General features: G+C 37.8%; 2 protein-coding genes and 1 long non-coding RNA gene across 8 annotated transcripts; 2 read left to right on the top strand and 1 right to left on the bottom strand.

Moving 5' to 3' along the window:
• Positions 1-226: 226 nt before the first annotated feature.
• On the top strand, positions 227-3,421 carry LOC137729547 (uncharacterized). 6 transcript variants are annotated; one of them, XR_015964006.1, is made up of 8 exons: positions 227-792; positions 1,325-1,392; positions 1,725-1,791; positions 1,878-1,962; positions 2,388-2,496; positions 2,804-2,853; positions 3,066-3,181; positions 3,276-3,420. It is a non-coding gene; the product is annotated as an uncharacterized LOC137729547 (long non-coding RNA). The 6 variants fall into 6 exon arrangements; XR_015964001.1 differs by having other exon boundaries at positions 313-792; positions 2,388-2,474; XR_015964003.1 differs by lacking the exon at positions 227-792 and adding an exon at positions 921-1,195 and having other exon boundaries at positions 2,388-2,474.
• A 389-nt stretch (positions 3,422-3,810) lies between these two features.
• LOC148695776 (uncharacterized) lies at positions 3,811-4,711 on the bottom strand. Its single transcript, XM_088697394.1, has 2 exons — positions 4,127-4,711; positions 3,811-3,882 (listed from the first exon to the last, which is right to left on the bottom strand). Exons 1-2 carry the CDS (start codon positions 4,709-4,711, stop codon positions 3,811-3,813), a joined length of 657 nt encoding a protein of 218 aa, XP_088553520.1.
• Positions 4,712-5,704: 993 nt separating this feature from the next.
• LOC137734875 (ATPase GET3A) lies at positions 5,705-9,904 on the top strand. The gene is made up of 7 exons (XM_068474186.2): positions 5,705-6,130; positions 6,500-6,624; positions 6,778-6,928; positions 7,116-7,226; positions 8,250-8,388; positions 8,477-8,592; positions 9,370-9,904. Exons 1-7 carry the CDS (start codon positions 5,870-5,872, stop codon positions 9,544-9,546), a joined length of 1,080 nt encoding a protein of 359 aa, XP_068330287.2. The 5' UTR covers positions 5,705-5,869; the 3' UTR covers positions 9,547-9,904.
• Positions 9,905-12,604: the final 2,700 nt, after the last annotated feature.

Raw genomic sequence — 12,604 nt, 5'->3', positions numbered from 1 at the left:
TCCGGACGGATCTGCCCCTGGCTTCTTTGCTTTCTTCCGTTTCTCTGCCTTGCTTCGTGCGTTGGAGAGACCCTTATTGTTACCCTTCTTTTCTTCGGGATTCTTTCACTCTTTGGCCATGTGTTGATCATCCTGAGTATCTTTTTTTTTTCCATTCTGACTCCCTCTTCTATTTTACTTTTTGTGTAACCATCCGGCTCTCTCTTCGATTCCAGCATTTTATTCTTACCTAATCCACACTGACAGCAATGGTACATGCCTTTCCACCAAAAAAAAAATTAAAAAACCTTACCCCATCACATCTTGCAGCAATGCTGCATGGCTTGCCACCAAAAAATAATTAAAAAACCTTACCCCATCACATCTCGCAGCAATGATGCATGGCTTGCCACCAAAATATAATTAAAAAAAACAAAAATCTGGAACATGTTTGCCCCTGTTTGATGCCAGCTTGCCCGTTGCTTTTCTTCCTTTGCACAGCCTTCCCATGCGTTCTCCACTGTTTTACCACGCGTCGATCATCGTGGATAAGTTCTCTTCAATTGCATCTCTCCAAACCTCCTTCAGTTTCCAGTTGCTTTGCTTTTCTCAACCTTTGGTTTCCAATCTTCTCATCTTTCTCATTTTTCTCTGCCAAATCATCTGTGCAAATTTCTTGCGTTTAAAACCCTTTGGAAAAATAAATAGTTGTTGCATCCTCCGTTTAAAATCCCTGAGTTAGTACTGATTTTGTTGGTTTTTGGATTTTATCAGGGTGGATTTGTTACCTCCAAGGTCCACCTCTGTTTGCTGGTGAGTTTTTTTAACCTTTAAAGTATTGCTGTTTTAATTTTTATTTTTGTAGTTTTCCATGTTCAAGTGGGATTTTTGTATGAATTTTTTTTTCCTTCTAATTCTGGGTGTTTTCTTTATATCGTAAGATCTGATGTCTGGGTGTATGATTTGTTTGTGTTTTTCGTTTCAGAACACGATGCTCTATGTTTTTTGGAATTTAGTTTTTGTAGTTTTTGGTGTTTTGTTTATATCCTTGGAACTGTCGTTTGGTTGTATGATTTGCATCTCTTTTTTTGTTTCATGACACTTTGCTCTTCGTTTTTTGGGGCTTCTATGTGCAACTTCGAAGCCGTTTATGCTCAACTTACTAAGTAGCCAACTTCGAAGCCTTTCTCTTTAGGGGAATTAGCCAACTTACTAAGTAGTGTTAAGTTCACAATTTATAAATTTTTACTAATCGTATTGATAATTATTGCTTTAAATAAAAAAAATGGATTTTTACAATGCTGTTGTTTTGTATAACTTATTTATACTATGTTATCTATTGCAGATTATTGGCACAACAATTTATATAAGCTACACAGTGCTTTCGCTCAAATTGGAAAGAAAAAAAAAAGTGTAAGTGATTGACAGGTAGTGTAAACTTTAGAATTTACAAATTTTTGTTAATCATGTTGATAACTGTTTGTACATATATATAAATATGTTCTGGTATTTGTATCACCTTTTAAAAATTTATGTATATCAAATATCATCAATTGTTAAAGTTGTATTTGTATTTATGTCTTTTATACTATGATTAAGTCGGTTCTTTCTTTTTTACAATGAGATGTGATATTTTTTTTTTTCTGTGATTTTGAGGGTTTTAGAGCCTTGAATTATGCATCCTAGACTGATACTACATATTGAATTGTTTACATTATACTAAATATTTAGTTTTTTAATATCAGGTTTGGGTGCCTCTCTCAATGTAGCAACACGAAAAATTATCTTCAATCGCTGTTTATTGGCCTCGCTGTAAGTTTATTGATCCCAAATTCTTTAGTCTAATAAATTGCATTTTTCTTCTTTTATGTATTTATACTTATACATGCATGATCAAGGCTACTAAAGTTGCAAGAATTTCTGGGGCACCACTTAGTATGGGGCAGGAGTCAGTCGACTTGAATCCCAAGAGGTTTGACAAAGGTAGTTAATTTTTTTTTTTTTTTCCCGTTTTGTTATTGTGTTATTCCGTTGCTCTTAATCTTGACAATGAATTTGGTTTTGTAATAATATGTGAATTCTTGAGATTTTTCAAATTGATTAGATCACGCCTTATACTTTTGTTTCAATATGCCAAAAAACGAAAAATTTCGGAATTAATAAGTGTAGAATTTGGCTGTGTAAATCCATAATATTTTATACTTTCACCAGGTTAACACTTTGGTAATGAATACAGTGCATTCTTTAATAAGATTTGTTATCATCTCTTCATCGTTATTATCCTTTTGGTATCTTGCAGATAGAAGCAAAGTGAAAAGTTTCGATTGTGGATTCCATGAGCATTTTGAAAGTAGTGTGCTTTTCCATATGTGCTTTTTCTCTGATCGTGTTCTAACTGATCATTGCAGTTGAAAGATTTGACGGCTAAGTTACTAACAAAGCAAAGACTGAGCCATGGTGAGACACAAGCTTTCGGCACACCTTGCAGACTGGTGGTAAGATTTGAAAATTATTATGGTATTCCTATATTTTTGTTTCTTTTTCATTTCAGTTATTATTCTAGCTGATTTCAGTAGAGTTTGATTACTGGTTGGAGCTATAAGCTCTTTGTCCTGTTGTACCAATTAAAATTCGGGGCTTTTTAGACATGTTCCAAGTCATGGTTTAACCAAAGATTAGAGATAGTCTCGAGATATTCTTAATTGAAGTGATGTACTTTTGAGTTTTAAGTAGATGTTCCAAGTCATTGTCTAATTTAAGCATGCATGCTTAGCGTCATCCAATAGAACTTATTCAAGGATTAAAATGTTCTGATTTGGTGTAGATAGTCTTGGTTTAGCAAATTGGCAGCAAGATTGCACTCCTCACTACGTTGTATGTTCGATTGACTCATTCTATAAGAATTGTTTCAATTTATGTTTACGGTTTCCATGTAGTGTAATCCCTCTGCTCAGTTTCTTTTCAGAATTGATTTCTATTCCAATTTCGCAATGTTTATATTTTTCACCATGTTGGAAGTTTTAGGTTCTATGATTTTCATTTTTAGTGATGAATGTCCATTTATAGCTATTATTTTTTTAATTTAGATCATTCAAGTACGAAGCATTGGTGATGGAAATAAATTTGTTGCAATGAATTACAACCCATAAACAAACGTTTCCTGATGTGGGAAAATGGTTTTACCAAGTCTTTTTCCTTATAGGTAATAGATCATCTATTATATATAATATGGACTGAATTTGTTTCCTTCATAAACAATTTCTAAAATTCTTTTTCTATTTCTCTCATAATTTCAGTCAACGATGCTAAGCAAAATGAAAACAAGCCCATCAGATTAAGGAAGTCCAATCCTACTTATTGTTCCTTATTGTAGATAGTGTTGTAAGTACATTTTCCACATGTATATAAATAGTATGGCATATCTATATACATTTAAAACTTTCTACATGTTTTGTACAGTTTGAAAACCCGCAGCACCGCACGGGCACTCTTGCTAGTTTATCCTAGGGCTGGGCACGGGCCGGGCCCAAATTTGGAAGAACCGGACCTACCCGTTTTAAAATGTAACGGGCCGGGCCGGGCCGGGTGTAGGGATTTTAAGTTTGGGAACCGGACCTAACCCGGCCCGTATCAAACGGGCCGGTTCGGGACGGGTCCACGGGTCCAATAACTTTTTTTTTTTTTTTTTTTTTAATCTGGTTATGGGCATACTAAGATTGAAGCAGAATGAGGTGTGGTTCCAGTGCTGACGAAAAGGAAGAAGCTTGTAGAACCAAATAGCAGAATGAGGTTATGTGCATACCAAGTAGAATTGCTTATACGAAACCCCTGTCAAATTTGAGGATACACAAAAGAACCAGGAAAGAAGCAACTAGGAAAGGTATCAGTAGTTTTACGAAACCCCTGTCAATGGAAATCAATATTTGTTTCACAACATGATGCAATTTCTCTCACATAACTGTCGATTCAATAGTATCATCAGTGCGTCTTAACTCTCGAAACAACAGACAAACCAAGCACCAAAACTAGAAGATAATTGTCACATGGAATGGTTAACATTTGTGCCTTGTCCACACAAGATACTCATCCAACGAATAATGCTGGATTGCTATTAAACTTGTAAAGTAGAAGTTTGATTACCAAGTACCTGACTAATGTCCCATATAGAACTAGGATAGCTGCAATTCGAAACCCTCCCAGGAACAAGACCTTGCATCTCTTTCTGCAAGAACCTCAGCCTGCCATTCATATCATACACAACCCAAGATTTTTCACTAACATTTCTCACCATCTCCGGTGACAGAATTGGTTTCAATGCACCCGAAACCATCTTATAAAACCCGCACATCGCCACATAAACCAAGATTAAACCCAAAATCAATCTCCAAAACTCACACCCAAAACCCCATTTTCTCTCCATCTTCTTAGTCTTCTTCTTCGATTTCAATCTTGCAGCCGGTTTAAGCTCCAGGGACACAGGAATCGGGGGAGAGCCCGACGTGGGTGTGGACAAAATCGAAGCATCGAAAGAGATGGGGGTGCGTTCAACACTTGGGTTGTTCTTAGGCCTTGAAGATGAGAATTTGGTGAGCGGGCTTTTCTGGATGCTAAAAGGCATGAGATCGAGAGTGGCATTGATGCTGGCCAAGCACATTTCGCAGTTGCAGTTGGCATCTTTCCGGCATCCTGGGTAGTAGCAGCTGTCGCGGTTTTCAGATCTGTCGTCGTCCATGGCGAATTTGAGAAAGGGTTGGAGTGTTGGAGAGATTGAGATTTGAGACTGAACACTGAAGTCTGAAACTGATTTGGAAACCTAGGTTACAAATTAACGGTTCAGATTGAATGATAGGTTATCATTCAATCTCAACCGTTGATTATAATATGAAACGGGCCGGTCCGGGGCCCCGTTTTTCTAAGGTGTAGGAACCGGCCCGCCCCGTAAATAACCATGCCCCGGCCCGCCCCGCCCCGTTTGTTCCCAAAAAAAAAGGGACCCAGCCCGTACCCACCCCGAACCTACACTACCCGCCCCTACCTGCGGTTCCTTTACCCGTTTGCCCACTCCTAGTTTATCCTATTGTTTATATTTTGAGAGGGACTTCCTCCAAAATCTTGAGTAACTGTTTTAAATTCTACAAGGGGTTCTAAAAATTATCATATAAAAAAATTAAAAAAAATAAAAAGACGATTCGGCTGCATAGGACCGGATCATTCTGTTATGCAGGTTTTTGGCTGCCATCTCACTCTCAGCCACTTTTCTAAAATCTCTGTCTAGCACCACCTAGGCGTCTAGGAGCTAGGCGTTTAACCACCGTCTCGATTAATCGTTAGGCATTTGAAATTCAAGAAATGACGTTTAGACCTACTTAGGTGCTCGCCAAGGCCGCCTAAACCCGCCTTGCGGCTCTTACTTAAACAAAAAATAGATAACTTTTATTTTTCATTTTATTTCTTTTAATAAATTGTAAGAGATTTGTTGAATACTTAGATGAGCACACATTATATACTTGTTCTCATGTTTTATTAGGTTCTACTACTTTATAATATATATGTCATTCTACTTTACAATTTATGTTTTTCAATGTAATTATGCATATATTTTTTAAATATAAGCAAATACTTATTTGTAATAAATTTATTTAAATTCGATTAATCCACCAAATTACCTAAGCACTAGGCTCCAATCCGCAATCCAACTAGCATGTTTTTGAACCTTGCTCTCACCACAACAACAATCACCTTTGGAAGAGCGTGAGCTCAACCCCACCCGAAATAATAACGTCCCCGGGTTCGATTTACTCAGTCTCCTTCCAACTGTTTCCTTCTCTCTCTAGATTTCTGGGTTCAAGTGCTTACTCTTGAGAGAGAGTAAACGGTGGTCTGTGAGTAAATGGCGGCAGCGTCAGATTTACTAGAGGGGACTATACAGAACGTACTGGAGCAAGAGAGCCTCAAGTGGGTCTTTGTTGGTGGCAAAGGTGGTGTGGGCAAAACGACATGCAGCTCGATCCTCTCGATCCTTCTCTCCCGAGTCAGATCCTCCGTTTTGATCATCTCCACCGACCCCGCTCACAATCTCAGCGATGCTTTTCAGCAGAAGTTCACCAAGACTCCAACTTTGGTTAATGGGTTCACCAATCTCTATGCCATGGTACGCTCTTCGATTCACAATTTATTTATACTGGTTAATTATTTCTTCTTTCAGTAAATTTTGGATTTTGGGAATTATTTTTGGGTGGAATTTTGGGTTTTTGATGAATTTGAGAGATACCCAGTTGCTGGATTCTTAGAATTTGCTGTTATTTGAGCAAATTCGGGAGTCTCAGTTCATAGATTTTGAGTTAGTTTCAGTTCTCTGAACAATTTGTTGAGAATTTGATCTTGTTTTCTGAAATTAGAGCCAATTATTCATTGCCTGGTCTAATGAATGTTTCTGAATTTGACCTCTTTGTGCATGCAATTGTCTGTGTTTAGTTTGCAATTTATGCCAGTCTCATTGTTTGGTTTTGATCCTACGTAGGAAGTGGATCCTACCGTTGAGCACGAAGACATGAGCGGAAGCGATGGAATGGATAATTTGTTTTCTGATCTAGCAAATGCCATTCCTGGAATTGATGAGGCCATGAGCTTTGCAGAGATGCTAAAGTGAGATTCGTGATCCCTTATGTTTGTTTCTTTTAAACCCAATACTTGCTTGCTGTTTACTATCTTGGTAGATTTCCTTGCATGTGCTACTTATTTTAATTTTGCGTTAGTAATCAATCTGCTAAATCATTTGTGGAAATTATGTCCCTGCAGACTGGTCCAAACAATGGATTATTCGGTTATAGTATTTGATACTGCACCAACTGGCCATACGCTTCGACTGTTGCAGTTTCCATCAACTATGGAGAAAGGTCTGGCGAAAGTGATGTCTTTGAAAAATAAATTTGGCGGTTTAATGACTCAGGTATATACCGTTGAACCCTCTTGTCAGTCATATCTTTCCTTGCATTCAAATATATATGGTTTAAGACACGAGTGAACTTTTCACTTTTTCACAATTCCTATTGTCCGAGTTTTGTAGGCTTGTAATTGGTCAGGTACAACTGTTTCTACATTGATGGTATTAAGTGTTTCAAAATTGATTGAGACAGATGACAAGCCTCTTTGGTGTTGGTGACGAATTTGGAGAGGATGCAATTCTGGGAAAGCTGGAGGGCATGAAAGCTGTGATTGAACAAGTTAATCAGCAATTCAAGGATCCTGTAAGTCTGCTCATTCATTTTCCTTTTTTTTTTGTTGACTGTATCATTGATTTTGGATACATATATGTTTCAGATCTGTAATACATTAAAGTAAAGGTAAAAGGGGTAAATAATTATTGAAAGAAAAATAAACTTTTTTCCTTGGTTAGGTTTTGGTTCCCTACAACAACAACAAAGCCTTTTCCCACTAAGTGGTGTCTGCTGTATGAATTCTAGAATGTCATTGCGCTTGATTTTGTGCCACGTCTTCTGTTAGATCCAAATACTCCAAGTCTTTTCTTAGAGTCTCTTCCAAAGTCTTCCTAGGTCTTTCTCTACCCCTTTGGCTCTGAACGTCTGTCTCGTAATCGCATCTTCTAACTAGAGCGTCAATTGGCTTTCGTTTCACATGTCCAAACCACCGTAACCGATTTTCTCTCATCGTTCCATCAATTTTGGCTACTCCCTACTTTACCTCGAATATCCTCATATCTTATCCTTTCTCGTATGCCCACATATCCAACAAAGCATTCTCATCTCCGCTACACTCATTTTATGTACGTGTTGAAGCTCACCGCCCAACATTCCGTACCATAAAGCATTGCTGGCCTCGTAGCCGTCCTATAAAATTTTCCCTTGAGCTTTAGTGGCATACGACGGTCACACAACACACCCGATGCCCTCTTCCACTTCATCCATCCAGCTTGCATTCTATGGTTGAGGTCTCCATCCAACTTTCTGTTCTTTTGCAAGATAGATCGTAGGTAGCGAAGGCGGTCACTCTTTGGTACTTCCTAATCTCCAATCCTCACCCCTAAAGAAGAGAGAGTACTTTTTGACGTGGTTAGATAGAAGCTGAAACCTTTTGTTTCCTTCAATATTGTGAGTAGAGATGCTTTGATGAGTCAGTTTTGAAAGGAGAAGGAATTTTAAGTTCTTTTCAAAATCTAAAGTTGCTTTCCAAACTTCATCACACTTTTGCCTCCAAATTAAATTTCCAAATATATAGGCATTTATGGATGCATTCAATCTCACTTTTGGCAGGACTTGACAACCTTTGTCTGCGTTTGCATCCCAGAGTTCCTCTCTCTCTATGAAACAGAGAGACTGGTGCAGGAACTCACCAAATTCGAGATAGATACACACAATATCATCATTAACCAAGTACTTTACGATGAAGAAGGTATGCCTACTGTGTCCGTGTACATTAATTTCTTTTACGTGCTCTGAGCTTAAGTTTAATCATCTTTTGGGTAATTTTGTTTTTGTAGGCACAGAATCTACTCTACTCAAAGCAAGAATGCGAATGCAACAAAAGTACCTAGATCAGTTCTACATGTTGTATGATGACTTTAACATCACCAAGCTGCCATTGCTGCCGGAAGAGGTAAGACCATAGAGTGCCATAATTTATGAAACTTAGACTTGTTCTGGAAAGAAAAGAGGGTTGGTGATCTGTAAACTTCTGCAACATGCTTCCTGGTACTTTCCATTTGATGGATTGTTATTTTTGTAAATGTGGAACCCAATGTAGTTGGAAAGAGGGCTATAGATGATGGTATTTGATTCAAACAAACAAACAACCACCACCACCACACCGCCCCCCCCCCCCCCCCCCCCCCCCCCCCCCCGGGGGGCGGGGCCATTCTTTTTAGGATTAACCCTTATTCTGATTTCTATTTTTTCCTTTCACAAATAATGTCTGTACTTAATATTTTTGTTTAGTTATATTTATTCAAATATTCTTATAATTTTTTTGGTAGAATATTCGGTTATCTGAGAAAAAGGAATGTGATTTCACACCGAATATCCCAGTGCTTTGATATTTCTTCGGTCGGTTGATTAATTTATTAAGACTCCTTTTTTTCATTCCACAATGTATAGTGTGGGAGATATTCTTGATGGGTTTTGTGAGACCACCATCTGATGATTTCTATCCATAAAATATCTGAGGCCTCTTTATTCTTCGATTTGATTCCAATTTGGTACTGTATGTGGTAACTAAATTCACCTATTTTCAAGGCTTCTTTCTCTAAGGCTTATTAGCTTTAGAATTTGCATTAACATTTGCACCATGAGTATTCGTAATCTGACATTTGTCATTGTATAAGCACAATTACAATCATTGACTTATTATTCATCATCCCTTTGATTACTTTTGTAGGTTACAGGAGTAGATGCTCTAAAAGCGATTTCGTGTCATTTTCTGACACCATACCAACCTTCCACCAGCAAAGGCACAGTGGAAGAGTTGGAGCAAAGGGTGCTCACTCTAAGGCAGCAGTTGAAAGACGCCGAAACAGAACTAGAAAGACTGAGGAAAGGAAAACAAAAGGTCTAATACTCCCATGTTTACCACCCTCCTAGTTTAGCATCAGATGGCATACTCCCTCCCCAGTTTAGGCTATGCCGATAGATGTTTCCAGGTTGCTTGGTTTATTTGATGAGTTCTTTTACGTCGTCCTAGAATCTAGATCATAAGAACTGTCATGTATTGGACATTAATGTAATTTACTTCATTGAAGATTCCGACGTCGAAGAATTTATAGGCGAAATCATTTTGTTCTATCACCTGCCCTTAGCTCTACGTCAGATTGTGTTGCAATTTTGTTGCGGAAATAATAGTAAATGGCTTATAGGCCTTGTATACATTGGATTCTGGCACCATTGTGGGAGTATGAATTGGCATTTTACAGGGATTTATTTTTTTATTTTCTTTTATTAGTAATTATTTCGAGCCGGTTAGTCTTCGACTCTGCCATGACTCATGAGTCATGACAAATAAGATTATCGATTAGGCAAAAATCGTGTAAGTTTTGATCCACAATTCTTAACATTTTAATCATTCCAGATTGTGATGAAGAAAGAAAAAAAATCCCATGTTAGGAGTTGTGTGTTCATATCAAATTAACATGAGACCCTAATAAATAGTACCATTTTCCAAAATGGATTTTCTTGTAATTTTCTTTTTTAGTTAAACTGATATTGCTAAGTCTTCCAAAAAAAAAAAAAAAAAAATGATATCGCTAATCTATACTAATGAGAGTGGGAGGGTTTGACCCAATATACAATGAGTTGAAAAGGAAACCTGTAACTGCTAATGCAATACACCACTTGCGACTTTTCTTGTAATTAAAATGTCTACTAATTGCCGTTTAGTACTATAGTTTAACCTCTTCATTTGCAAGTGAGAGGTATTAGATTCGATTCTCGCTAAAGATGAATTTGAACTAAATACTTGCAAGGTGTAACGACCCATTTCGATAATTACATTTTAATTAGTTAAAATTACAGAAATACCCCTAATAATGGAAAGGTTGACTTTCGTTGACTTTTGTCTGTTGACATGTTAAAATTTTTCATTTAATTTATTTTTGTAGCTCTCGTCAATACGAACATGTAGGCATGATTGGAATCGAATTTGGAGCTAAAACGAAGCTTCTACGATTTTTGAACGACAAGGGTAATTTGGCAATTTCACAAGTAGAGATTTTTCCCCACTTTGGGCCTCTACATGGTTGACATGTGGTGTGTCTTCCCCCATTTCTGGTGCCTTTTTCTCCCTACTCTCGTGACATCTCTCTCTAAAACTCTCCCTCTTTCTCTCTCTCGTCTCTGCTTTCTTCTCTCCAGCGAGCGTGATCACATACACACATACATACAAACAACAACCACCACGACCACACCATCACCACCACCTGGATTCTTCCTTCTCTCCCTCACCCTCTGATCTCACACTTTCTCTCCTTTTTGACATTGTGCACGTTATTTCTGACGATTTAAGTTCAAAATCACCTCTAAATCTTCCTAGATCGTGTTTAGTACTATGTTTAGGTAGTTTTTGAGGTGTTTTGGTAGTGTTTGAACACAAGGATACCTCGACAACTCTTCTCCATATTTTTCGTCGAGACCCGACGGCTTTCGAGCCAATTTCCGACCAACTCCGGCCACGACACAACTCCAAAACGGTGCATCAGTTGGAAGTGATCCAGTCCTCCCTAGTTTGAGTGGTTCTCCAATAGTGGAATATTTGTGGGTGGACCCCTTCTTAAATTGCATATTTCATAAATTGTTAGGGTTGCATGCATGGCATATTTCATGAGTTGAATATGTTTTTCTATTATGTTTTATGGATTTATATACTTATGATTTATTTAAATTGCTTTTATGAAATATTTTTGAATTATCAAATTTACATTTTTTAAAAGGTTACAAAATAAGGAATTTTTGTCACGCCTCGACCCCGAAATATGTGTTTTATTTCGGGAAAATAAGTATATTGGTGATAGGCCCGAACTAAACTCTTGTTTACTTAACATACCATTAATCCCAATTAAACACTTTAATTTCATGAACCCTCACAATAAATTTATAACCAACATTTAATTATCAAGGCATAAGGATAAAACTCAAGTTATTAACCCAAACTCTCTTCTCTTAGCCCAATCGTTCAACAAAAGATTTACCTCGATTAATTAGCTCCCACTTATCGTGTTTCTTTACTTATAGGTCTTGTTTCCATCCATGGTCCACAATCACAATTTCTATATCAAATGCACTATTTCTTTTCACACTTTGCCACCACCATCCTTTATAGATCAAATTTCATTGTAATTATTTATTCTCGAAGTATTTAATCTCACTTATTTTATGGCTACATCTAACGTCTTGTTAGACTGCCTACGTACCCTAAATAGGGATCAAGCCATTCGTAGTTCACATTTTCAAAAATGCAAACCAAACCCGAAAATATTCATTTAGTCCAACATATACCACAATCGTATTGACATTTAAACCACATCAGTTAACTCTCAAAAGCATAATTATAATAACGAAATTCACATCAAAATACAATGTCAGCTCCCTAGCCGTGCGCCGCCGCACCTGCAGCCATGGGTGGCGGTCTGTCGCCTCAGCTCGCCGGAAAACTCAATTATTTCTAAAATTTCTCAAAAATTACAGAAATTAAGATCTCAAGGAGTTGTGCAAACTTTATACCTGCGGCTAAGTCCAATTTGGCCGGGAAACACCTCAATTTGGCCACGAACTGCCGGAATCCTTGTTTTTGGGTGTTCTTGATTCGACTCCAAACCAACTCTGACGCGCCCAACCAATGCATGGGCGTTGTTCCTAGGTTTAAGGAGAGTATTTTGGTAGTAGTAGTTGGAGGAGTTAGCTTCATAATTGGTGAAACCGCCGCACCCTCCTTTGAGGGTTTTACATAAAATTTGAACCCCAAATTTGATTGTTTTACAGAGAAATTAGGAGGGAGATCGAATGGCAACGACATGAGTGCATTTTGGCACCTTTGCCGTCATCAAAGGTGGCTGGAAATTCAAAAGGTGGCCGGGTTGGGTCACGGTTTGGGGAAAAACCCGGTTTCGCCATGCTTCCCTCTT

This window comes from Pyrus communis, chromosome 7 (assembly GCF_041283825.1).
Source record: "Pyrus communis isolate YQ-2024b chromosome 7, ASM4128382v1, whole genome shotgun sequence".
Classification (NCBI taxonomy): Eukaryota; Viridiplantae; Streptophyta; class Magnoliopsida; order Rosales; family Rosaceae; genus Pyrus; species Pyrus communis.
This window is presented reverse-complemented; position numbering and strand designations above follow the sequence as displayed.

Excerpts from the sequence above, each read along its gene's own strand:
- LOC148695776 (XM_088697394.1), bottom strand. The coding sequence starts at position 4,711 with ATGGACGACGACAGATCTGAAAACCGCGACAGCTGCTACTACCCAGGA. Across the intron at positions 3,883-4,126 it reads CTATATGGGACATTAGTCAG|GGGTTTCGTAAAACTACTGA; the intron begins GTACTTGGTAAT and ends TTCCATTGACAG.
- LOC137734875 (XM_068474186.2), top strand. The coding sequence starts at position 5,870 with ATGGCGGCAGCGTCAGATTTACTAGAGGGGACTATACAGAACGTACTG. Across the intron at positions 8,389-8,476 it reads AGTACTTTACGATGAAGAAG|GCACAGAATCTACTCTACTC; the intron begins GTATGCCTACTG and ends TTGTTTTTGTAG. Across the intron at positions 8,593-9,369 it reads TGCCATTGCTGCCGGAAGAG|GTTACAGGAGTAGATGCTCT; the intron begins GTAAGACCATAG and ends TTACTTTTGTAG.